The sequence below is a fragment of the Bubalus bubalis genome, chromosome 5 (assembly GCF_019923935.1).
Source record: "Bubalus bubalis isolate 160015118507 breed Murrah chromosome 5, NDDB_SH_1, whole genome shotgun sequence".
NCBI lineage: Eukaryota > Metazoa > Chordata > Mammalia > Artiodactyla > Bovidae > Bubalus > Bubalus bubalis.
The window spans coordinates 38,580,772-38,607,906 of NC_059161.1; the positions used below are offsets into that span (position 1 = coordinate 38,580,772).

Below are 27,135 nucleotides of genomic sequence, written 5' to 3' on the forward strand. Positions count from 1 at the left end.
AGAACTAAAATAATTAAGTGGGACTACCTCAAACTAAAAAGCTTCTGCACAGCAAGGGAAACAATCAAAAAACTGAAAAGACAATCTACAGAATAGAAGAAGAATATCTGTAAACCATAATCCCTGGGTTAATGTTTAAAATATATATAGAACTTACATGACTGAATAGCAAAAAAGCAAATAATCCAGTTTAAAAATGGGCAAAGGACCTGAACAGTTCATTTTTCCAAAGAAGACATTCAAACGGCCAATGGGTACATGACCAAGTGCTCAACGTCACTAATCACCGGGGAAATGCAAAGCATAACCACAGTGAGATACCAACTCACATCTGGGAAGACGATGATTATTAAAAAGACAAAAGATAATAAGTGCTGGCAAGGAACTGGAGAAAAGGGAACTGTTGGTGGGAATGTAAACTGGTATAACCACTATACCAGTCTGGCAGTTCCTCAAGAAATTGAAAACAGAACTACCATGTGATCCAGCAATTTTTCAGTTCTGGGTTCATATTCAAAGCAAACAAAAATCACTGTCTTGAAGAGATATCTGCACTCCCAGGTCCACTGCGGTATTATCCACAATAGCTAAGAGATTGAAACAACCCAAAATGTACTTTAGGCTTTCCTGGTGGCTCAGAGGTAAAGAATCCACCTGTCAATGCAGGAGACATGGGTTCAATTCCTGATCCAAGAAGATCGCACATGCCTCAGAGCAACTAAGCCCATGTATCAGAACTATTAAGCCAGTGCTCTAGAGTCTGGGAGCCACAACTACTGAAGCCCATGCGCCCTAGAGTCTGAGCTCTGCAATAAGAGAAGCCACTGCAATGAGAAGTCTGCGCACCGCCATGTAGAATAGTCCCAGCTTGCCACAACTGGAGAAAAGCCCGCACGGCAACAAAAACCCAGCACAGCCAAAAACAAATAAATAAATAGCACATGTGTGTGTAAATATATACACACATATATAATATAAACAATGGACTATTATTCAGCCACAAAGAAAGAAATTCTTCCATTTGTGACAACATGGATGAATCTGGAGGGTATTATGCTAAGTAAAATAAGACAGAGAAAGACAAATAACATATAGTATCACACATGCAAAATCATGTTTTTAAAAGTGATTTCATAAAAACAGAGACTAGCATGGTTGTTGTCAGGGGACAGGAGAATGGGAAAATGTGGAGATATAGGTCAAAGGGCACAAACTTTCAGTTTATAAGATGAGTAAGTTTTTAGGGTCTAATGCACAGCATGGTGACTATAGCTAACAAAACAGTTTTGTATATCTGAAATCTGCTGAAAGTAGATCTTAAGCATTCTCACCACACATAAAAAAATCAGCCATGTGAGGTGGTTATGTTGATCTTAGTAATCATTCTATAATGCATATCAAGTCATTATGGTATACATTTAAATATATACAATTATATTTGTAAATCATTCCTCAAGATAGTTGGGGGGACAAAGTACCTATATCAATCAAAACCTATAGTTCCTGAAATTGACTCATATTTATATAGATATGAAATTGAATAACTGAAATAAAAACCTTTTTGTGGCAAGGTTAATGTCGAAAAAAAAAAGTCACCGTAAAAAAAACAAAAACCAAACACTGAAGCTCTAATTCAGCATCTGCGGTTTACTTCACCCTTCTGGGAAAATGTCTGAGAGATGAGGGAAAGCAGGTGGAAGGAAAACACAGAACATAACCCACAGAGGTGCAGGTTCTGACAGGAACGATCACTTTTAAAACATTTTGTCGGGGGCAAGGTGACATGGATTCCAAGGACTTGAAGGTGAGCACAGCACAGCCTCTACCTTCAAGAGGACAGAAGCACAAAAAGGAGAGCTCACCTCTCCTGAAGGTAAAGAGCACTGTGTTCTGACACACCCTCCAGGGTGTATGAGAGAAGGTACAAAGGGTGTGAAAGAGAACAGGACTGATGGGCAGTTGGCAGAGCTGATGCCAATTGTAAGCACTGGAATTTTCTCAATCAGAAAATTTTCTTAAAATGGGATAACATGTCAGGGGCTGGGCAGTGAGAGCACCAGTTTTGATCAGACCCTGTCTTCTATTTTGGGTGGAGAAAGAGAAGCAGGTGCTGTGGACAGAATCTGCGTCTCCCTGATGCACTCCCCAACCCCCCCATTCATATTTTGAAGGCTAATTCCCAATGTGATGGCATTTGGAGACGGGAGCCTTTGGGAGGGGATTAGGCCATGACTGTGGAGCCCTCATGAAAGGGATTAGTGCCTTTATAAAAAGACCCCAGGAAGACACACAGAGCAACCAACGTCCCAGAAGAGGGTCTTGCCAGAACCCAACCATGCTGGCACCCTGATTTTGGATTTCCCAGCTTCTAGATTTTTCTCCTAACTGTGAAAAATAAATGATGTTCAAGCCACCCGGCCTATGGTAATTTGTTACACAGTCCTGAATGAACTAAGAATGAGCAGGACACCAGATCTTATCCTAATGCTAATACACCAAGTAAAAACTGTGTACATGTGTAAGTACAGGAGCACCTGTGTTTCAAAGTACCTAAATACTCATTTAACTCTCTGCTCCCCAAATAAGCAGTTATACTCACTGATACATACAGCGTTGAGAGTTTGTAGGCCCCAGTTTGGGGATTACATGTGGATTTAATGTGTCCTAGAGCAGGTGGATAAAAATTCCAACAGGTAGGACGACAGATTGAACCAGTAGCAGAGAACAGTACTGTCAGCACAGCACAGCTTTTTATAACAAAAATAAAAACTAAGAATCAATTGTGCAAAGATGTTTCTGTGTACGATTAATCTGATTGCTTCAAAAAGAATTTAAGGCAGTTGACTCAAACGTATATACTAAACTTTAAAATAAATGACAAATGCTAAAGAGAAAGTAACAGAAGGAAAAATAAAATTAGAGAAGGGAGTTGGACAGTAGAAAACACAGGTAAGATGTCTGCAATGTGATACAGGTGGGCCAGGAATTGAGCTCTGAGCTCTGTGAGGAAGGGAACCCAACTTCTTAGTGAACAGTAATGCCTCCAAGACAAAACCAAAGTCATGGAGGAGGGTCTGGGCCATGGGAGGAGTGTCTGTGAGGACTGGGGTAGCGCCGAGAGCAACTTCTGAATAAGCAGCTTAAGGCTGTTTCTTAAAACTTTCTTCACTGAATATGACGGCATAACGTGGCAATTGTGCTGAGAAAAAGCAGTTTTACAAATTTAGTAGGAAAAGCTACAAGCAGAAACAAAAAAGATGGGTATTGGGAAGATACAGGAAACCAACCGAAGGGCTGAGCTGAGCTGAACCTGAACCAGCTGAGCTGAACCAGACTTGGAACCAACCAGAGTGTAGAGGCCCTGGCTTCACTGGGACCAGAGGTTTTTGTTTGTTTTCTTAAAGCCAGTATCAATCTGCAGGGAATTCCAAGGATGTATTTTCAATTACTGGAGAAGGAAATGGCAACCTATTCCAGTACTCTTGCCTGGGAAATCCCATAGACAGAGGACCTGGCGGGCTACAGTCCAGATAGCAAAAATCAGGAACGACTCAGCGACTCAACAACAACATTTTCAATTACACTGGCTTTAAGAAGTTAAATGACCTTCTGGAACACTTTTCCAGGCCTCTGACTACATCTTCTACTACATATCTGCATAAACACTAATACTTCAGTGATTGTCTCAAATATGGAAAAAACTGGGGGTTGGATGAGGGAAGTTTCAGAGAGGTATCAAACAGAAAAAGGCAAGCAAGGAAATTAATGTTCAAAAACTAGTTACTTAATGCTGAGTCACAATATTCAGCTATGGGGTCTTCTTCCAGTTCTGAAGCAAGATTGCATTATATAAGCCAGAGACGGAAGGAAGGTGTCCGCTTCTGCCTAATTTGAAACTGAGGCCTACCCATAGGATGGCACATTTATAACCGTTCCTGTGTGGTATTTTAGAAATCAGCATTCTCTCCAAGTCCAATTTATTTGGGCAAAAACACGCTTCTATTTCTTTTTGGTCACTTTGTAAAGCACTCAAAGGAACAGAGTTTAGCATCTACTCAAAAGCAGAGCTAGCAGAGAACTTGTTATTTGATTATCCTTACAAATGAAGGTAGCGCCACTCACAGCAGGCTGTTTCAGCCACAGTGGAGGTCCTGATTAGCTGCATGAGTTTTCCTAAACTATTTGTAGTGAAATAATCTACCATGTTAGCATTTACATGAAGATAATTAGATCTCGGAGTTAATATTCTCCGATAATCATTAGGGGAAGTAAACAATTCTCTAGGAGCTGTGGAGCTAACATTTAAGGCTGCTTGTAATTTCATAACAGTGAAAAATTTATTAAACAACCTATTTTTTCCATACCCAGAAGACTCAAAACAACCTTATGAGAGAACATAGCAAATGAGAGGAAAAGACCACTGGATTTCAGACATGGCTCTGCCTTTTACATTCACACTCCACAGAGGAAGACTCAGGTACCAACATATTTAGTCAATAAAACCCTAGCTTGCCTGTGGCTGGTCTCTGAGGCACAGAAATCAGCTCCTACTCCTAAGCCAGAGAGTGCGGTCTAACCCAGACATAAAATCTATCTTTCCTAGGCTGCTCTGGTCACAGAACTGCTTTAGGCTGATTTCATCAGGACAAGTAAGCACAGGTTGGAAAAGAATAGGAGCCCAAGTGCTAAGGGTCAACAGAAGTGACAATTCTGGCTAGAGTACCAAGAAAGGCCACCTGCAACCACAACTCGTTTACACATGTGGCAGACCCGACGGCAGATTTGACAGAGCAGAGGTCTCCAAGGGCCTCCAGGGAACTGGCACCAGGCAGTGGGAGAAGAGAGGTCATGTGAGACGCAGGCATCAAGAGAAAGGGTTTATGGCCTACCTGATGAGAGACTCGAGAATGGCGGGGGTGGGACCTTTCTGGAACTCCAGTTCTTTGTAGTGCAGCGCTTTGGCATATGCTCGGCACTTGGCAGCCCTCTCGCCCAGCAGGACAATGCCATTGTCATCTCTCAAAGGCAGGGGGCCCTGGAGGAGAGCAGAACCCCACAGCATAGGAAACAAATGGCAGACAGGCCACAGGCCAGAGTGGGTTATGCGGTGCTTCCCCTCTTCCCGCCAGCTGGCTCCCTGACAAGCTCACCTTGTCACTGTGTTCCATGAACTCAGCCAAATTTAAGAGGGTTTGCGTGACTTCTGCGATGTCTTGAGAGGTGAGGGCCAACTCGATGCTTCTGATGAGCTCATCCTGCTGGTCCTCATTCAGCTCAGACCAGCAGGACACAAACGCAGCGTTAAAGAGATCCCTGAAGGCAGACAGGAGTGGAGACAAATGTTGGAAATGCCCCTCCTGCCTCTGACTGGTGCCACAAAGCCACAACTTAACAAGCTACTCCTGGCACTGATAATGGTTGTACAGGCCAAGGCAGTCCAACAGAACTTGCTGGAAATAGTCCCTATCTTCCCCACCCAATATGGCAGCCACTGGTCAATGAGCACTCGAACAGTGATAAGTATGACTAAGGAACTGAATTTTAAGTTTTAGTTACTTTTAATTAACCTAAATTGAAATAAGCACATGTGGCTCTAGTGACTGTTCCATTTTTCAGCACAGGTCCAGGGAAAACTGTGGGGGCAGGATGGAGTTGGAGAACGAAGAGCAAAACAAAATGACTTGTCTCCACAGCGTTTGCATCACTCTTTTTCATTGGAGGGGATGGACAGAAAGGGACTTTTAACATAGAAGCTGACACAACAGATTCAGTTAACATTCATCTTCAAATGATTCTTGGGATGTTTCTTCTCAGGCAATGTGAAAACTAATACCAGAAGTAGGCATCTGCTATTGCTTTTGAAAACATAAGCAGAACCCTTAGTTGGGTGGTCATAAACAAAGTGAAAACAGAGCTTAAGAAACTAGAAGCATCAGAAAACAGAACCCAAATCCGTAAGTCTTAAAACATTCCCTAAGCCAAACCTCTAACAGCTGGGGCCTTGGGAAGACCTGGGAGCAGGGGTACCATTCCCAGGATCACAACAACTATTTAAGACCACTACAGCACCACTTGGGTGGACACGTTTGCTACCCCTGACATCTGGACTTCAATCCTACCCTCTCGCTTTTGGTCAATGTGTGGAGAGGGAGTTGGAAACTACAGGATATGCCTGTATAATGTATGGGCTTAAGCACCTGACACCTATACATCTATTTTTATTTACATACTTAAAAGGTTAGATCAGTTCAATGTATACATAATTTTGGAATCTGATGAAAGAAAACAAAATCTGAAATTCATAGGGTAACATGAAGACCAAGAGAAGCCCTGTGTACATTAAGAAGTAAGCTTTCTGATCTAGTTCCAAGGCTACGGGGGCTCCCAAATGAACATGCTTGGCATTAAGGGGACAGACACATATGTGTGTATTTATCACAAACCTCTTTTGGATGAGGGTGTGCTCAAAAAGGACTTGAAGCAGATGAGAGGAAACACTATTTTTGCATACTATGGAAATAGAGAATGTGAAATCTGCACACTATGGAAACAGAGACTCCCTAGGAACAATTTTTTTTAAGCATTAAAAAATATTTGAAAGAAATCAGATGAACCAAATCATGGCATCCAAGTAGCAGTCTCAGGAACCATCTCTATTTCTGCTAAATACACTCCAAAGAGCAAACCAGCGGTGATGATGAAAGTGAAATGGAATACTTCACTTTTTTGGTTCCTGCTAATGAAAAGATAGCTAATGAAATCATGCTTCATTACAAATAAGCACTGTCCATTGTAGAAAAACTTAGAAAATAATGAAAAAAAGAAAATAATTGCTCCTTAAATCCTCCTAGAGATAATCATTATTGTATTACTTTATAATCTTTTTCCTAGGTACACATATTTTTAATAGTTGAAATCCCACATTTGCACCATTTTGTATTCCATTTTATTCACATACATTATACCATAAATCTATATGTGTTACAACTTTTTATAAACCAAATTTTCAAGGACTATTTAAGATTCACTGTGTAGGATTTACAGTATTTTTAAGGTAAATTCTATTTTCCAAAGATGCTGCAGCACTAGCTCCTGTTCCACACATTCTTCTATGATCTGTCCTGCTGCTGCTGCTGCTGCTGCTGCGTCACTTCAGTCGTGTCTGACTCTGTGTGACCCCATGGAGAGCAGCCCACCAGGCCCCTCCATCCCTGGGATTCTCCAGGCAAGAATACTGGAGTGGGTTGTCATTTCCTTCTCCAATGTATGCAGGCATGCTAAGTCACTTCAGTCATGTCCGACTCTGTGCAACCCCAAGGACAGCAGCCCACCAGGCTCCTCTGTCCACAGGATTCTCCAGGCAAGGATGCTGGAGTGGGTTGCCATTTCCCTTTCCACTCCCCTATAAAAAAGTGGCATCCACATCTCCTCTCCTTGAGCCTGAGTGGGTCTTTGTGACTTCTTTTGACGACAGAATGGGGCAGAAGTGATACTACATGACCCCCAAGGCAGGTTGTACAAGCACCACACACTTCTGTGTCATGTGTCAGTCCCTTGCGGTCACTCACTCCTGAATTAAGACAGTATTCAGTGAGGAAGCCCAAGCAACCCATGGAGCAGGCCACATGGAGAGGAACCAAGGCCCTGGCCAGGGCTGAATCTTTGGCCAACCGTCAGCCCCAACTTGGCAGATGTATGAATGGGCCATCTTGGAGGTCAACCTTCTAGCCCCGGGACTAATACCCCTGCTGATACTGGGTGGGCCAGAGACAAACTGTTCCCACAACTTCTGCCCAAACTGCAGATTTGTGCGTAGAATAAATAATTTTAGATGACTGTTGTTTTACACCACTAAGACTTGGGGACTTATGCAGTCACATGTAACTGGAACATCACTATTATTGGAAACAGATTATATTAAACTATTACATAGTTGTTTTCAGAGTTATAAATGACTTTGTAATTAAAATTTTGGACCTAAATCTACTAATGAAAGGTCTATTAGCAAGGTTAAGATGGATCTTCTTCCTATAATAAGAGCATGTTCAATTTGCCTTTTTATTTTTTACCCCAGAAGTTAACAAAATTAAAAATACCTTTTTACTCTTACTGTTAATAAAAACTAATTATTATATATTGCTTTCTACAGGCTAGTCCTCTTGATCACAATGTGAAGCTGGGAAGAAGGGAGCCCTGACACACCGCACCTGGCCATCGGGTTGTAGGCCTGTGCTAGGGCCCAGCAGGAGCGCAGGGAGGGTGACGAGGAGTCCTTCAGCAGCTCCAGGCTCAGCCGCCGCAGCCATTCCAACCAATCATCTTTGGAAACCCTTCTGGCAGCTCCCCAGGCCTATACACCACAGGCGACAAAGGAAAACCATCAGCTGTGAGGGTCTATTGTAAGGAGCCCTCGCCTATCTAATGATTATCCCACTTCTTTGGTTTATACAATTGTACCTCTCATGACAAAACTCCCTGAGTACAAATACAAAAGAGTAATATTTAATTAAAGTCATAAAACAAAAGCAGCAACCTCTGGAATATAACACAATATAGAGAACGCCTGTTTTACAACTCATCTGTGCTCAACTCCATCTGCCAAGCAGAGAGCTCCACAACCCCAGAGTGGATGGGGATCATCACACTAAGAACGGCCTCCAGCAGTGTGGGAAGGGCCCAGGGCACCCTGCAGTGGGACACTGGCTCATCTGACAGTGCAGTCACACACGGAGGGGGAAATGCTCAGATCTGCACCAACATCAATAGTGTGACAAAGCCCAGAGGACACAGCACTATGTTGGAATGAGACAAAAGGAGCTGAACAGATAGAACTTTTACTTTGCAGTTAATCCCCTTCAATTTTCCTCAAAACTCTGAGCCCTCCTGGCACCAAGAGTTACTAGCAGGGGCAGCTTAGGGAGGTGGATGGAAAGACTCAGGCCCTGGGGCTGGGTAATAGAGGGTACTGGCCAGAGGCTACATTCTGTGGAGCTCGGCAACTTGAGTTCAAATCCCAGTTATGTAACGTATTGGGTGCCTAGTCTTGGGCAAGTTACTTAACTTTTCTGTGCCTCAGTTTCCTCCTCTGTAAAGTGTGGGTAACAGTCCCCACCTCAGAGGGTGTTTTAAGGATTAACTAAGTTAATATGTGTAACAGACTTAGCACAGTGCTCAGCACAAGTTACTGCTCTATGTGTGAGTGCCTGTCTGCTACTCTGAAGTTAGAAACACCTGGCTGGAATCCTGGCCCTGCCACTCAGCTGCTGAAGAAACTCTGGGCAAACTACTCGTATGCGGCATTTGAGTCTTAAATCTTCCTCCTCCAGGAAAAATGCATCTAAAGGGTCTAGCTGGAATAACGAGCAAAACATTGTTGCTTTTATTATCAAAATGACTTCTCTCTGAATTGGCCTAGCCCTAACTACTAAATCTTTAACTTCTAAAATATATTCTTAAAAGATTTTTCTGGCAGAACAGACAGGTCAATCCTCCCTAAACTAAGGGAGGATCAGATAAGTTACAGCAGAAGTTCTCAAGGCAAGTCGTCCAGGGAGTGAGAGACCTGTGTGTGCTACATAACCTGACCACCACTAATCCAACTCACCATTTTCCTGGGATGAAACAGAAGTCTGCTGTAGCTTATGACGAGTTACCAATAAGTGACAGTACATCAACTATTACTGTACATCAAAAACTGAAGTAGAGATACTGTAAGAGACAGCTTAAAAATTTTTGTCAATTCTCACTGACACAATGAGAATTCCTGAACTAGAAAGAAGAGTGACACTAGATACCAAAGACTTTTAGACCTTATTCTGTGAAATGAAATGGGAACATCAAGTCCTTTTCAATTCACAGATTGCTGGTTTCCACCCTACACAGTGAGTCTCTGCATAGCAGCACTATATTACAAGGTATTTAAAAGTCAGTCATATACAAGGAAGTAGTACTAACGTCTTTCGCCCTCTAAAGATGTGAGGCTGAGTTTGGGTGAGGCAAAGACAATGCAGCACAGTGGTTAAGAGACTGGTCTCTGGAGTCATACCTGGCTCATATCCTTGGCTCCTCCATCTACTGGCTGACATTGGACAAATTTCTCAACCTTTCAGTGTCTCAATGTCCACATGATAAAAGAGAGATGGTAATGACAGCACTGAACTCACATGGTTACTGTCAAGATTAAATGAATCAATACATATAAAGTGCTCACAACAGTGTCTGACAGACACATGGGAAGTGCCCAACAAATGTAGATGGTGGTTACTGCGATCATTAACATTAGTACCATTCGATAAATGGTAGCAAATAGCTCTCCAAAAAATTTTGGCTTAGTGAACAACTGCACAATCTATCAAACAGAATATGTGCCTCACAACGGCCTTTCCCCACTGCTTTGTAATTTAAAACATAATCAACTCTCAATTCTCTGAGTTTTACAGCAAGTGTTCAAACTCCAGTTTCCTCTCATCACCCACCTTCTGCTGACTGCCTTATCTGTAACACTGGTGCACGCTGATGGAACACCAGCTCATTCATTTAGAAGGTAAGCCCGAATCAATTACCATAAGACAGGAAAGCAGCTGAGAATCTTGGAGGCATGCTAGAGGTATATATAAATGGTTTTTATGTTTACTGTACTATGTAAATCCTCTATTAGCATAGCCAATAGAAGGGTGACTAAGGTGGCAAATTATTATTTTGAAGGCTGGTTAAAACTGACAAATACACCAATCCCTAGTTGTCATCACATGAATACATAGAAGCACAATTTACTTTTCGATGAAATGAATCTGAGCTTTAGGTGTAGAGAACTTTGCTTAGGGTTTTTGAACTTGATCTGTTCTTTCAGGTGAGACAAACTAAGATGCCTTCTTTTTCTCAAATCCTGGGTAAAAGGCAAAACTTCCTGGAAGCAAACTAGACCACTGGCGAATTTCCTAAAGCAGGGCGGACAGCTGCCTGGCTGGAAGGACATTCTGCACCAAGGCAGGCTGAAAATACCTGGGTGGAAACATGCATCTGGCCTCCTTGTCCAGCCCCTCCCTCCAGGGTGAGGTGTTAGCATGGTGGCCTCAGCAAACACTTGGGAATGCCAGGTGTCAGCCTTTCTCCTCCTGAGGTCTGGGACTAGCAATTACAAAACACACACAGGAGAGCAACATCATTCCTGACCCAGGGGTATTTTACCACTTTCATCTTAAATCATCAAACTTTTCTCAGTAGTGGTTACTTTGCAGTTGCCTATGTGGGTAAAGGCTGATGTCAGGAGTAAAGGCCAGTGTTCCAAAGCTGTATGTGAGCACATGCACACAGGTCTGCGTGCAAATCTTTATGGGTTTGGCCAAGAGACCAAGTCAGCTGGGACCAGCCCTGCCTAGTTCTTTACCTCTATCTGCTGCTGCACAGAAGTGCAGCTGCCTTGGGTCAACTGGTAATAAAGGAAAGAAAACTATGTTGAAATACAAACTGGGAGCTGTTTTCAGTCACCAGAAGTACTAAAGACTGATGCAAAATGTGGAAAATAAGCAACCTGATAAATTTATTTAAAAGTCAGTCAAGTATATGATTACTCTGTTTAGATCCATCAGAGATGCTTTGAACTGCCTATTTGTAAGTGGATCACTGGTGGCATACGTGATGAGAAGCTGGTTTTATCCCGGGCTTTGGTCAGCACAGAGAATCCAGTATTGACCTGCAGAGATCTAAAATCCTTGCTACTCAAAGTGTGGTCCCGTGGACCACTGGCATCAGCCATTACCTGGGAGCTTATTAGAAATAGAGACTATCAAGGCCTGAGCTTCAGCTTGAATCAGAACAAGCATTTTAACAAGTTCCCCAGCATATGGTTAAGCCCAATGAGTCTGAGAAGTTTCTGAAGGACTGCTTTCAAGAGCCTGCATCAGTCTCAGTGCTAACTACAAGGCTGACTGGTTGTGTTCTATTCATGTAAAAAATGAGAATGCAAACTGCAACAAGTTCCACTGGGCTTTCCTGGTGGCTCAGTGGTAAAGAATTCACCTGCCAACGCAGGAAACACAGGTTTGATCCCCGATCTGAGAAGATCCCACGTGCCATGGTGCAACAAAGCCCATGCGCCACAACTACTGAGCCTATGCTTCAGAGCCCAAGAGCCGCCACTACTGAGCTCACGTGTCCTACGGCCCGTGCTCCACAACAGGAGAAGCCACTGCAATGAGAAGACCATGACCCACAACTAGAAAGTAGCACCTAGAGAAAAGCCCGCACAACAACAAAGACCAGGGGAGAAGGAGGCGGCGGCGGTGGTAAATCTTTTATAAATGGCGCCGAAGCAGGACCCGAAGCCTAAATTCCAGGAGGGTGAGAGAGTGCTGTGCTTTCATGGGCCTCTTCTTTATGAAGCAAAGTGTGTAAAAGTTGCCATAAAGGATAAACAAGTCAAATACTTCATCCATTACAGTGGTTGGAATAAAAAGGATGAATGGGTTCCAGAAAGCAGAGTACTCAAGTATGTGGATACCAATTTACAGAAACAAAGGGAACTTCAGAAAGCCAATCAGGAGCAGTATGCAGAGGGGAAGATGCGAGGGGCTGCCCCTGGAAAGAAGACTGCTGGGCTGCAGCAGAAAAATCTTGACATGAAGACAAAAAAGAACAAACAGAAGACACCTGGAAATGGAGATGGTGGCAGCACCAGTGAGACACCTCAGCCTCCTCGCAAGAAAAGGGTTCGAGTAGATCCTACTGTTGAAAATGAAGAGACATTCATGAGCAGGGTTGAAGTAAAAGTCAAGATTCCTGAAGAACTGAAGCCATGGCTTGTTGATGACTGGGACTTAATTACCTGGCAAAAACAGCTCTTCTATCTTCCTGCCAAGAAGAACGTGGATTCCATTCTAGAGGATTATGCAAATTACAAGAAATCTCGAGGAAACACAGATAATAAGGAGTATGCAGTCAATGAGTTTGTGGCGGGGATAAAGGAGTACTTCAATGTGATGCTGGGCACTCAACTGCTCTACAAATTTGAGAGGCCGCAGTACGCTGAGATCCTTGCGGACCACCCTGATGCACCCATGTCCCAGGTGTACGGGGCACCGCATCTCCTGAGACTGTTCGTACGAATTGGAGCAATGTTGGCCTATACACCTCTGGATGAGAAGAGTCTTGCTTTATTACTGAATTATCTTCACGATTTCCTAAAATACCTGGCAAAGAACTCTGCAACTTTGTTTAGTGCCAGTGATTATGAAGTGGCTCCCCCTGAGTACCATCGGGAAAGCTGTGTGAGGTGTGTGTACCCACCCATGTTTGATCTCTGTAAACACCTTTTTGTTTCTTAGTCCTTCTCTTGTACAAACAATGTACTTTGGAAATGTTCGTGTATAACAAAATTGATGTTTGTTTTCTGTTTGATTTTAAACAGAGAAAATAAAAGGAGTTACAGCTCCTTTTTTCTTTCCTTTTTTTCATTTCAAAGTTGCTACCAGTGTATTCAGTGATGGACAACAGAGAGACATACTGTAGAGTGTTTTATTGCTTAGTTGACAAAGCTGCTTTTGAACGCTGGTGGTTTCTATTCCTTTGACACTACGCACTTTTATAATATGTGTTAATGCTATATGACAGAGTGCTCTGATTACTAATGCCAAAGGTTCAATTCAGTGTATATAACTGAACACTCATACATTTGTGCTCCCCCCCTTTTTTTTTATGGTGCTTAAAGTAAAGAGCCCATCCTTTGCGAGTCATCCATCCATGTTGTTCCTTAGGCATTTTATCTTTGCTCAGATTGTTGAAGAACAGTGGCTTTTTTCATGGTTTTTGTATTTGTGTCTAATGCACGTTTTAACATGATAGACGCAATGCATTGTGTAGCTACAGTTTTCTGGAAAAGTTAATCTTTTAGAAATTGTTTTTCAGATCTTCAATAAATTTTTTCTTTAACTTTCAAAAAAAAAAAAAAACGAAGACCGGCACAGCCAAAAATAAAATAATCAAATAAAATTATTAAAAAAAAATAAGTTCCACTGCCAAAGCTCCAAGGGAACATAAAAGGACACCTTGTTCTTTACTTTCCTTATATTAAAAAACTGTATAATTCAGATAGTTGGAGAAAGACAAAATGACCTAAGTTCATGGTATCTAGATTTTCAGAAAAATGCTTGGATTTTGGTTATTTTAGATAGAAGATAGCAAGAGCTGAAAGTTTCAAACAAGCAACAAGAGCAGGGCTCTCCTTTCCAAGCCCCCCAGGACACAATGGACTTGCCTTTTGGAGGTTGATGGTGCTGACGTGCAGTTTCTTCATGGGCCCCGTTTCCACTGGTCCACTGGCTAAGGCATCACCTTGGCCGCTCCTCAGCATTCGATGCTGGTAAATCAGAGGGTCCTCCTCCTCATCAGCCAGGGTATACCCCTGCAACCAGAGTTTACAGAACGCCTGCGACTCCGCAAGCTGCTCCAGGTTAGAAAACACCCTTAACCCTCAGGTGGGTCCCACCTTTCAGAAGAGCCAGGATTTAGATATGATTCCAGGTATGGACAGAATGAATCATGAGTGGGCTGTATTCTGCACTGAGACCAGTCTGAGTTGGTCAGTCCCAGTTGCTGACAAGCACTGACTTAGTATGAGCATGCAACTGGCACATAAGCAATAAACGTGATGAAGAGCTGGGGCAGCAAGGAGCTGCTTGCTGCCTGTTTTTGTCAGGCCTAAGGGCTAAGGCTGGTTTCTACATTTTTTTAAATGACTGAAAAAATAATTGAAAGAAGACTGATATTCTGCAACACATGAAAATTATTAGAGAATCATATTTTGGTGTCCATAAATAGTTTTACTGGAATGCACCCTGGCTCATGTGCTTATGGATGCCTATGGCTGCTTCCAGGTGGCAGTGGCAGAGCTGAGTAGTTTCATCAGAGACCACCGAGCCTGCAAAACTGAAAAAATGCACTATCTTGACAGAAGTTTGCCAATTCCTAGTTCAGAGCTCAAGGGCTTCCTCAGTGGCTCAGCAGTAAAGAATCTGCCTGCGATGCAGGAGCCTCAGGAGACAGGTTCGATCCCTGGGTAGGGAAGATCCCCTGGAGGAGGGCATGGTAATCCACTCCAGTGTTCTTGCCTGGAGAATCCCGTGGACAGAGGCGCCTGGTGGGCTACAGTCCATAGGGTTGCAAAGAGTTGGACACGACTGAACCGACTTAGCTCAGCACAGCATAGCACAGCACAGTTCAGAGCTAAAAAGCTGCATATACTCCCATTGCTAAGAATACCAGTTAAGAAAGATGATGAGGGGGCTTGAGAGCAGAAACGAAGCACAGCTCACCTTGACTATCCTGCAGATGAGGACGTCGTAGCGCTGATGGTTGATTCGGTGTCTCACCAGAACTTTGTTCACCATTGGAATGAAAATTTGGTACTGCAAGAGGAGAGCAAACAGATCAGAAACCATTACTTTGGAGAGTGGGAAAGAGAGAAAAGATTATTAGCACTGCCTTATTACAGCTATTACTTCGGGGTTTGGGACTAGCTCTGTGGTTGCAGGAGAATCCCTTTCTGGCCCCTGGGCTATGATCCTCACGCCCACCGCCTTCCATCTGGGTCACTGCAACTGGCTTTTACTGTAATGGTCTCTCTGCTTCCACTCTTGGCCCAGTCTGTTCTTCCACACAGCACTAAGAGCCATCATTTAAAAATGTTAGGTCAGATCACAGTATTCCTGTGCTCCATCTCTCCAAAGACTTTCAGTGTTGCTCAGAGTAAAAGCCAAAGTACTTACAATCAAACAGCGATGTGCAAATTCTCGTGGGCATCAGAATCACCTGGAAGGCATATGAAACCAGAGACTGCTGCGCTCACAATCAGAGCTCTGGCTCGGCAGGTCCTGGGGAACCTGCAGTTCTAATGGCACCCAGCTATGTAGATACTGATGCTGCCTGTCGGGGAATCACATTCTGAGAACCACTGGTCACAATATGTAGCTTCCAGTGGGCCCATCGCCAGCCCAGCCCTCACAAGGTTCTCTATGATCTTTCCAAGCCCTTTCCCCTGCTCCCCTGCTGAAGTCATTACTCTGCTGTTCCCTCCCTTCAGGTTCTGCCTTCTGGAACCTGTGCCTTTGCTCTTCCTTGTGCCTGCAGCCAGCTCCCTGGGCCTGGGCCTTTCTGTTACTTAGGTCTCTGCTGAAATGTCACCTTATCAGAGTGGTCTTCCTCACCTCCCCTAAAGAAACAGTGTCTCTCCCCACCCATCACCCTCACGAGATAAATGATGTCTCAGAGTTTGCTTCACTGGAACATGAGCTCTGTGGGAACAAGGACATCGTTCTGTTTACTGCATCGTCCCCAGAACAGCACTAAGCCCACAGAGGTGGCTCAATAAATACTTGCTGAATGAAGAAGGGAAAAAGGGCGTAAATGATTCCCCTCTCTCTGAGAGTGGTTGATGCCTACAGACTGACAAGCGAAGAAGTTCGCTAAGACAGAAGAGCATGTATGTCGAGGACTCCCGCCTCACCTTCTTTCCCAGCTGAAAGACAAGTGAAGACAACGTGTCCATTGCTGTGGAACGGAGTTCTGGGCTCTGGTCCAGTGTGCGTACAATCGGATGAATGATCCGAGAGGCATAGTCCGTGAAATCCAGAGACTCCGTCAGACGGTCCACAGTCTCTAGCGCGGCCCTACAACAACCGCTGAGATATAGTAACTACTGACACATAGCCCAGAGTAACAGAAACAACTGAGGGCTACCTTAACAATTGGCACCTATTGGGAAGGAATGGCTTCTGACGTTATTTTGGGTGCACAGAGCCAACACACACTGCAGTGGGATGGGGACAGTTAAGATTTCCAGAAGCCTGGTACACTTCTGGACTAACCTAATGGGAGTACATTTCTGGACTAACCTAAAATGACAAAAAAAAAAAAAAAAAGAAAGATGGCCCAGGAACTTAGGAAAAGGACATTTTCAACAAGACATTTTAATGGTTAACTAGATTGATGACTGTTAGTCCCAGAGGGCAGGTGCTCACTTTCGAGAAGGCAATGGGGCTTCGGGGGCGTCAAATAACTTCACGATCGGGGGCAGCAACAAATGCAGATAGTCGTCCAAGTTGGCACCGAACAGCTGGATTGCAGCCAGCAACTGCAAAGAGGAGCAGAGGCACGGCAATGAACAAGTACAGTCAGGGACCAAGTTCCTAAGTCCACAAAGGGTGGCAGTGGTAGGATAATTCAAAATTTGGGGGGCACTCTGAACAGACTTTAATAAGTGACTTAGAATTACATTCTCTTGGTAGCACAGTCTCCCCTCATATTGTTTTGCTTATATGCTACTTTTCTTTCTCTGAGCGTACTTCAATTGTAAGGAATCAGTGGCTGGGTAATAGAGAAAACTGCTCTGCCATAAACATTTACCAAGATTATTCCATTAAAGGAGACAAAACATAAAGATAATCAAGAGAGGGTCAGAAACATTGTATAAGCTGCACACTGCACACTTCAGGTACTGAAGTATTCCCTAGATTCAGTCTTTTAGGCTGAGCACCACCCTGTCACTCAGAACAGGTTCTCATCTCTTAGATGACCAACTGGGGACTCTGACAGACTCTGGAAACCTCTCTAGAGGATGCCCTGGGATACTTACCTTGATGGAGACGATGCGGCCTGAGCTATTGTCATGCATGAAGACACGAAGCATGTGTGGAATCAGCTGGGGTAGGTAGAGCTTAAATTCACCCCCGAGGGCTACCACAATCTGCTCAATGAGGAGAATGATTGTGCTCTGGATGGAGGTGTTCATGACCCAGAATTCCTAGGAAGGGGGAAGACAGAGGAGCAAAGTCAGGGGCCCTTCTGTTGAAATAGGAACCAAGGAACTAAGATAGCTAAAAAGAAGCAGAAAGGCAGGGAGCATGGTCTGCCCCATGGAACCCTTCCCTGTCCTCTGCTCCCCAGGTCCTCCTGTACCCCACATCACAGTGAACAGCTAAGCTGTATCTCCCCGAAAGCACCAGACTACTTTCATCCTCTGTGCTTCGCTCATGCTGCTCTCTGCTTAGATCCCACCTCTTGTTCAGCTAAGCCCCACCTCTTTCCAGACCTGGCTCAGGCCTCATTTCTACTCAGAAGCCTTTCCTGTCTCTTTCCATCATCCACTGTGGGTCCCTCTGCTCTCCTCTTTCCAGCACCTGCAATACTTAATTTTTTTTTTTTTTTTTCTATCCTCCCTCTATTCAACTGTAGGCTAGTTAAGGGCCTGAAACCTGCTGATACATCTGTCTCCCTGAATCCAGCAGAGAGCTTGGTATATTCCAGCCACCCAAACCCATTTACAGAATGAATGGACCACCAGCTCTGCAGTGCTCTAGGAGCTCGCTAGTTGTCCAGGGTGGTTCTGCTTTGGGTACCACCTGGGCTCTGCCAGGGGGCAACTCTAGTGTTAACAAGATTTCCTGCTCTTTCTAAATAGACTTCGCTCAACAGCATCTCACATCTGTCCCAAACCATTTTCAGGACAAGAGAGTGCCACAAAGAGTATTTTTCTACATTCATCCAATTATATACCACATAAGTTACTAAAATGAAAACCTGGCCAACTGGCTCCAAATCCTGTCTTAGTACTACAAAGCATATTGGTCTAACCTCTCACTCCAAGGAAAGCTGTCACTTCAAATCAATTCAGAAAGATCGTTGCCTAGTACCTTATTTAAAACCTCCAGACCAGGAGACTTAATGATGGCAACATATGCATATTAGTACTCTTGGTTGTTGCTAAGTCATGTCCGACTCTTTTGTGACCCCCATGGACTGTAGCCCACCAGGCTCTTCTGTCCATGGGATTTCCCAGGCAAGAACACTGGAGTGGGCTGCCATTTCCTTCTCCAGGGGATCCTCTTGACCCAGGGATTGAACCTGAGTCTCCTGCTTGGCAGGTGGATTCTTTACCACTGAGCTACCAGGGAAGCCTGTTGGGCTTCCATTTAAATCAGAGTAGAAGTCAATGAAAAAACAAAAAAAAAGATAACTCCTTGGATGAAAGGAGTTAAAGGAAGTCTAAGTGGCTCAGTGGGCCTGCCAATGAAAGAGATGTGGGTTCAATCACTGGGTCGGGAAGATCCCATGGAGAAGGAAATGGTAACCCACTCCAGTATTCTTGCCTGGGAAATCCCACAGACAGAGGAGCCTGGCGGGCTGCAGTCCTTGGGGTCACAAAGTATCTGGCATGACTGAGCAAGCACACATTACAACTACTACTCTCCACTGGAAGACTACTCTCCACTGGAAGACTACCGGGACTCCTCACAAGGGGTTTCCTCTACCTCAAAGAAGCCAGACAGCCTCCCCAGGGATGTCAGCTGGATCACTGTTCACAAAGCCCAAGCTCTCCCTGGGTTGGGGGGAGCTTACTAAAATGCTGGATCAAGAGCCAAGGCAAGAGCCTTGTTGCACCTTCTGTATCCTGAAGGGAGTGAAAGCTGGATTTGGCAGGCATAAGGCTCCCTGCCCCAAACCCCTATGCTTTGGCCAGAAGTCTTTTTTTGGGAAGCAAGTCACAGATTACTTCAGCTTTGACCCAAGAGCACACTGCTTCCTCCTGTGCCACTCCCCACTTCCCTAATTGTATCCGACAGGCTCTTCAGCCCCCTGCAGCTCTCACTTATTTATACATATAGGAGTTATTTGGTTCTGAGGACTCATTTTTGGGGAAGCTCCATTTTTGAAGCCAGTCATTTGATTTTAGTCCTGCTGCCTCCTTCAAGCCAACTACAAAGCGCTGGTGTAGAAGAACAAAAATGACTGGAAGAAGTGTCTTCCAAATTTTTTAGGACACAGCCATCTCTGCAAAGCAACCTCCCCAGCAGAGACACTGAAATTATAAAGAACAGTAGGAAGCAGCCTCCCCCATTTCAAAACAGAAAAACGATACTATGGGGTCAATGGGGTGTCCTGTGTACCTGCTTAAAGCATATTATAACATCTGGGATACGAGCCCCCTCTCAGATGTGACTGCAGTCAGAAGGCAGCAGTCAGGCTGTAGAAAGCATCAGGGGAAAGCATCACCTTCCTCCTCAGAGTCTGACAGGAGCCCATCATATTTAATGGCCCCAGGAAGGCCCAATCCTCAGTCCTCTCTTAAGGCCATGGTTTTATAGGCAGTAAGAAAGAGGGCTTTTGTGGGAATACTGAAGCACTGCTGTGATATTAAAGTGAAATTGCTCTGCTGTGTGTGAGGCAAGGATCTCAAGTCTATTTCTGGCAGAACAATTACTTCAGGATTTCTCCTCAGACTTCACACCTTAACTCCTGTACCTGGGAGCCTGTAGCCACGGCCCCTCCACCCTTTCATGATCCACTGGGATACCATGCTTCACTTTTCATCCTCAGGTTGTAACAGCTCTATGATGACCCATAAAAAATATGTCCACGTCATCCAAACCTGCTTCCAGACGCTCCCGGACCCAAACCCCAAGAAACAGGCCAAAGCATTCATTTCTACTCACTCTCATGAGTGTGACTATCTCATCCATGTAAGGTCTGATGTGGCTCTTCACAAAGGACACCAACATTCCCAGCTGCTGGAACAGAAACTGAAACAGAGAAGAGGTCAGCATGCTGGCACCACAAACGATGTGGAACTCCCAGGCCTACCCAGGGTCCATGTGAACCAATAAAGACAACCATGGAATTGGCTTCTGTACCACCCTATCTGCTGAGACTAAGCTTCAAAGAATGAAATTTAAAACCGTCGGCGGGAATGGTGGTGGGAGCTGAAACAACTGTGTGAGGCAGTTTCTGCTCAGCAGGGGCTTTGGGGCCAGACTAGCTGTTCTGAGTCATTTCTGTTACCTACTAGCTTCATGACCTTCATTTAACTTCTCTGCACTCAGCCTCTTCAGTGGGAAAATCAGAGATAACAGTTCTTATCTCATAGGCCTGGTCTAAGAGTTAAATGTGCTGATACCTGGAGAGCACTAGAACAGGGACACAAATACTGTTAAAAACCCAGCAAACATCATCTACTGGTGAAGGATTACTAAAAACGTAAAAAATGACATGAAATTTTTAATTAACTATAAATGTATCTTTTATTAATTTAGTTAATTAACTGTAAATGTATTATTTTGCTTATTTTGTTTGTCTTAATTTACTACCACTTACTTTCTAAAATAAATACTTCTAACCATTATGGGCATCGTGATTCATTTGTAGTAATTAACTTAATTAGGTCTTAATTAATTAGCTAATTGTCTCTCTAAGACATTGTAAACCAAAACAGCAAGCAAATTGAAGGATGGGATGGGATAAGGAGATTCTATTTAGGATGGTATCTTGCCACTATCAAGAGATGCCATTCATGAAATAAAGTTAGGAGTAAGGACAGCTTTGGTAAGAGAAATCCCAACTCTTTCCAGGTTTAAGATGTCTTCGAGGCATAGTTTTTATTTTGTTATGATCCTCAGATAGTGCTCCATGTCAACATCAAGTAGCAAATCATACTCTAAACCCATGCCCCCAATTTTTATAGCTCTCTGCCTTTGCTGCCCTCCACTAACAAGGATAATTTCATACATATATATTTCCACCCTTATCCATGTTTTAAAACTTGGGTAAGTTTTAAAAATAAAGTGCTTCAAATAGTGAGTAATGGGCCGACAGAACTCATTACCTAAAGAAGTGAGATTGACAAGCCTCTTCAATTATAGGACTGGGCTCACAGAGTATGGAATAATTCTCCAAGTTCAATGACACCAGTGGATTCTAAGGGGGTTAGAATCCAGTTCCACATGGGACACAGGCCTGACTCAGTGGAACTATCTCTTCCTAACTCCTGGGCACCTCCTCACAGAACCGCTGCTGACAGTTTCTGTGAAATGGTCCCTACAGTACATTACAGAGATCAAGGGACAAGAGACTCTAAAATACAATAGTTCTTGAGTTAAATTTGTGTGATGCACAACATAAGAGGAGGCAGAAAGTCTAAGCTGGAGGAAAAGCAGGGCACTGCGGATGGCAGGGAGGTCAAAGGAAACCTCGAGACAAAAGCATCCTGATCATGCTGTCGTTTCCCATGAGGTGTCCAGCGGCAGCCTCTCCAGTGGCTGATTCACAGGATATACACAGGCAGGCACATCAGTCCCAAGCAGGGAGCCCAGGCAGTCACCTCATTTCTTCTCCCTTAGATTCTTTCACAAGCTTTTTTCTCTTTTTCCTCCTGAATATTAGTATTTTAAAAGAACACATAGTTTTGTTCCTGAAAATACTTTCCTGGTGGCTCAGATGGTACAGAGTTCACCTGCATTGCAGGAGACCCAGGTTCGATCCCTGGGTTGGGAAGATCCCCTGGAGAAGGAAATGGCAATCCACTCCAGTATCTTTGCCTGGAGAATTTGTGGACAGAGGAACCTGGTGAGCTGCAGTCCATGGGGTCACAAAGAGTTGGACACGACTGAATGACTACCACTTTCACTTCGAGATGCCCTCCCAGGTCCCCTTGCTATGAAAAGCCTAAAAATAATGCATAAAAGATGACAAACACTGTTGGTAGATTATCTGAACTGAAACCTTTCACATAAAGCCAAACCTTCAAAAAGTTACATATTAAGAAAAATGGTGAGGCTCTCCACCCCACAATCTGTCCACTGGCAAAAGGAGACAAATAATCTGCCAGTCTCAACTTGAGGTCGAGATAGAAGACAGTCTTCCTAAAAGTGTGTAATTTTAGGCCACACCCACACGATGAGTTTAGTTAACTTTTAACTACCTGTGTGGCTTGAGAAACTCTAAGCCAAGAATCTAACTTCAGTTCTCCTGGACCACGTGGTAGAAGCAAATGCAAACCCTCACTGGAGAGACTCAAGTTCAGAGCATATATTCCAGTATTACTGCTCCAGGGGGAGCCCAGCTGAATATAATGCATGATCCAAAATTGTAAAACATACAAGGACAGACTTACAGGCTTGCTGCCAGCATGACTTGGCAAAAACAATAAACAACGGAATTAGACCCATCAAAAGTCCTATATATACTGGAATTCAGTTCAATTCAGTCACTTGGTCTTGTCTGACTCTTTGCGACCCCATGGACTGCAGCACTCTAGACTTCTCTGGAATTTGTGGACAGAGAATATAAAACAAATCTGCTTAAAATGCTTAAAGGAATAAGAATGAGAATTTTTAAAAATGAGTCAGGAACAAAGTACTATAAAAATATTAGACGTGTTGGAAAGAGCCCAGGATGACTTTAGAAATTATAAAATGTAGTAGGAACTAAAAACTCAATAACAGATCAAAAACATGGTTAAAGAATCAATGAACAGAAAATGGATGTGAAGACACATTCAGAATGCATCTCTGAGAGACAAAGATGAACTACATGATAAGAAACTAAGAGACATTAAGGAGAAAGTGAGAAGCCCCACATGTTGAATCAAATTCTGGAAGAAAAAATAGAAGGATGGAATCTTCATATTCAGACAGTCCACAAATCCCCAACAAGGTAAAAAAGAGAAATGCAAATGCAGGTTTGCAGTCCTGAAACCTCAGGACAACAAAAACAATGAGAAGATCCCAAACAGTCACAAAGGAAAGGGAGATTAAATACAAAGGAATGATAATTTTTCAAGAGCAACAAAAGAAGTCAGAAAACAGTGGGATAACATCTATAACTGAAGGAGAACCCAGGATCGTATTCTCAGCTAAAAAGGTTTTAAAAGAAGGTGAAATAAAGATTTTTTTTCAGATAAACAAAAACAGCATTTACTTCAATGGATGCTCAGAAAAGGTTATCTGCCTTAGAGAGAACGAAAATGACCCTAGGAGGAAGCTGAAGTGAGATTCACTTCATAAGAAATAAAGTGGCAAATGTGGATAAATATAAACAAATATTGTTTGCATAAAATAATATAATAAGGTTTAATTTGGTGTTAAAAAAAGTGATACTACATAATATAAGAGGGAAGGGAGGTACTTTGAGCAGTCATCCCAAGTTCTGTATATTGTTCAGTGAAAAGGCTAGACATAATGATTAATTTTAGACTTTGCTATATAAGATATGCAAATCGAATTTTATGGGTGAAAAAGATAAATTTGGATCCGTTTCTCAATCTGTACACTGGGACATATACCAAAGAGCTCAAAGATCTAAATGTAAAAAGTGAAGCCATTTAAGTATTGATACAAGAAGAAACAGAGGTGAAAACGATGTATACACAAAGCTTTTCATTGGGGGATTATTTTAAATACCAAAGACTGGAAAAAATACAAACAGTCATCAGCAGTAACTGGTCAAATAGCTATGGTATGTTCACACAATGAAGTCCCATGTGTCTCTAAAGGAACGAAGGCGTTTCTCAATACACTGCTATGGTGTGAACTCCAGGATATGCTGCTGTGAAAGAGGGAAAAAAGCGAAGTTCCGAAGGTTTATATTATGTTACCTTCTGAGGAAAGGATGCAGTAGACAAATATTTTCTCAAATTTTCAATAATAAACAGTGAAAACATAAAATTTAAAAACTGGAAAAGCTGGTTACCTTAGAGGGAAGCGTAGTAGGCAGAATTATGGCACCCCCCAAAGACGTCCAGGTCCTAATCCCTAGACCTGTGAATAAACTACTTTACACGACAAGGGGGGCTTTGGAGGATGTGATTAGGGGGTCAAAACGCCAAGATACAGAGATTATCAGGGTGGGCCCAATCTAATTACAGGGATCCTTAAAAGCAGAGAGCCTTTACCTGTTATGTTCAGAGAGAAAGATCTGAGGACAAAAGAAGAGTCAGAGATACAGTGTTGCTGACTTTGAAGAAGCAAGGAGGTGGCCAAAGAAGGCAGGCAGCCTCTAGAAGCCAGAAAAAGCAAGGAAAAGGGTTCCCCCTAGAGCCTCCAGGAAGGAACACAGCCATAAGCGCACCCTGATTCCAGTTCAGTATGATCGATGTCAGACTGACGACCTAAAGACCTGGACAATCAATCTGTGTTGTTTCAAGCGCCTACGTTGGTGGTGACTTGCTACAGCAAGGCGAATGACAGAGGAAAGAAGAAACAAGGTATGAGAATGGAGACAGAAACTAGTCTTTGCTGAATATATCAATCTCTTGTCTTACAGTTTTGACTTAGCAATTATGCTAATGTCTTACAAAACTAGAATGAAAGTTAAAGTAGAAAAACACAAGAAATTTCTAAAAATTGAAAGGAAATAGGAATATATAAATTTAACTATAAACCAAGTTGGTTTCACATCACTCAAAGGATTATTTCAAGTGACTCTGAACACAGTATTTTGGTGTATATTCCCAATAGGACACATCTTCAGAACAAAAACAAACTGCAATAAACCTTGACCTGCACTCAGTAATCATAGTTAATGCTTGGTCATTTACTGTTTATATGTATACACAATACATATACTCTGCAATATAAAACAAGTACTTACAGAGATCTCAGAACAAAGGAATCAAGATTTTCAGTGTAACAGGAAAGAGATACAAGTATAAAGTCAAAGAAGTAAAAAACAACTCTTTAATCTTAAATTTGAAATATCAGTATTAAGGTATGGATTATTTTTCCTTTTTAAAAACTACATATTTCTAGTTCTATTCACTGAGAAGGCCTAGAAACAGTGACACAGCAGCAGCAAAGAGCATTCTAGCATACAAACTGCTGTCTCTATGTTCCATCTCTTACTTGAAGAAACCACAGCTCCTTGAAAGTGGCTATGCCCAGGCTGGAGAATAAGTCTGAAGTATCTTTTTTTTTTTTTGCCAGAAAGAAAGAAAGTGATCAAAGACTAAGATCACTGGGCAGTTTAAAAAGAACACAAAGCTGGGTAGATTGAAATAATTAGATCATTAAAAGAAGACTGTCTTCAATACATAAATCCATGCATTGGCAGTGATATTCAAAAAAATGTCAGGGGGTCGAGGGGGTTGCCTGGGTTACCCTTTGAGAGATTGTCAGGGACCTGATTCATTATTCTGAAAAAGCGATGAAAGAATCCTGCGTCTGTTCTGCCCTTCCTGAATGAACTATCCTTTAAATTGACTAAACTGTTGATGACATAAAGTTTTTTATAGATGATTTCTAACTAATAAATCCAGAAGGAATAACAGAAAATCACCACTTTGCAACTGCTATTCAAATAACAGTTCTAGGAAACAATAATCAATAAATACTAAAGTGATTGAGATAAAGGTGGATGAAGAATGCAGAATCACACCGCCTGAATCCTCTGGTGAACCTGCACTTCACTAGAAGTGGATCATTCAGAAAATACCTGTTTACTAAATGCCCAAATACAAAGTATATGGTACCACCTATGAAGTATTTCTTGCCGAAAGAATAAAACCTGAAAATAATGAATCCTCTAAATCTAACCGGTCTACAAGAAACATTAAAAGACATCTTGATAATACAAGCAGGCAAATCCAGAATGGAAAATTCTATAGGACAAATGACCTGGTTTCTTCCACAAATACACAGAATGAAAAGCAAAAAAGTGAGGGGAAAAGGAGAAGATACAGAAAGAGAATTAGATATATCAGCCAAGTGCCATGTTATTTGGATTCTGATTTGAATAAGCCAAATGTGAAAAGAAAATTTTAAGACAAACAAGGATATCTGAAGAAGGGTTGGTATTAGATTACATTAAAGAATTTCATTAATTCATTAATTTCATAGGTGTTGTAACTGTGGTTATACGGAGAGGCGAGAATTGAATGGTGAAATATTATTTTATCTGGAATTTGCTTTAAAATGCCCCAGAAAAAAAGTGTGTGTGAATGTGTGTGTGTGTGTGTGTGTGTGTGTGTCTAGGGCGGGAGGGGGGTAGGTAATAAGATGAAACCAAATTGATAAGATACTTATAACTGTTGATGAGTATGAGAATTTAATATAAGTTGTCTACTTTTCGTTTATGGTTAAAACATTCCATTACAAAATAGAGGGCAAGAGATAAGAAAATGAAAGCTCAATCAAGTCCCAGAAAGAAAAGAAAGAAAATACACAAGGTAGGACAAAAATAACGCACTATGTAAGATGGTGGGTATCAACCTAAATTTATCAGCAATCACAATAAATGTAACTGGACTGAAATGTACTACTTGAAAGACAAAGATTTTCAAATAGATTAAAAAGTTAATCTAGCCATATTATTATA

At 42.6% G+C, this 27,135-nt stretch overlaps 2 protein-coding genes across 2 annotated transcripts in view; one reads left to right on the forward strand and one right to left on the reverse strand.

The window, feature by feature from the left end:
• Positions 1-27,135, reverse strand: part of MTOR (mechanistic target of rapamycin kinase) — a 123,315-nt gene that overhangs the window by 69,272 nt on the left and 26,908 nt on the right. The window contains exons 20-28 of the mRNA XM_025285881.2: positions 20,484-20,570; positions 17,627-17,794; positions 17,013-17,125; positions 16,499-16,661; positions 15,309-15,401; positions 14,252-14,398; positions 8,208-8,350; positions 5,151-5,313; positions 4,890-5,035 (exon numbers count right to left, since the gene is read on the reverse strand). Coding sequence (XP_025141666.1) covers positions 4,890-5,035; positions 5,151-5,313; positions 8,208-8,350; positions 14,252-14,398; positions 15,309-15,401; positions 16,499-16,661; positions 17,013-17,125; positions 17,627-17,794; positions 20,484-20,570 — 1,223 coding nt within the window. The remainder of the gene's footprint in view (positions 1-4,889; positions 5,036-5,150; positions 5,314-8,207; positions 8,351-14,251; positions 14,399-15,308; positions 15,402-16,498; positions 16,662-17,012; positions 17,126-17,626; positions 17,795-20,483; positions 20,571-27,135) is intronic.
• LOC102416655 (mortality factor 4-like protein 1) lies at positions 12,266-13,429 on the forward strand. Its single transcript, XM_044942988.1, has one exon. The coding sequence runs from the start codon at positions 12,300-12,302 to the stop codon at positions 13,320-13,322; it is 1,023 nt and encodes a 340-aa protein (XP_044798923.1). The 5' UTR covers positions 12,266-12,299; the 3' UTR covers positions 13,323-13,429.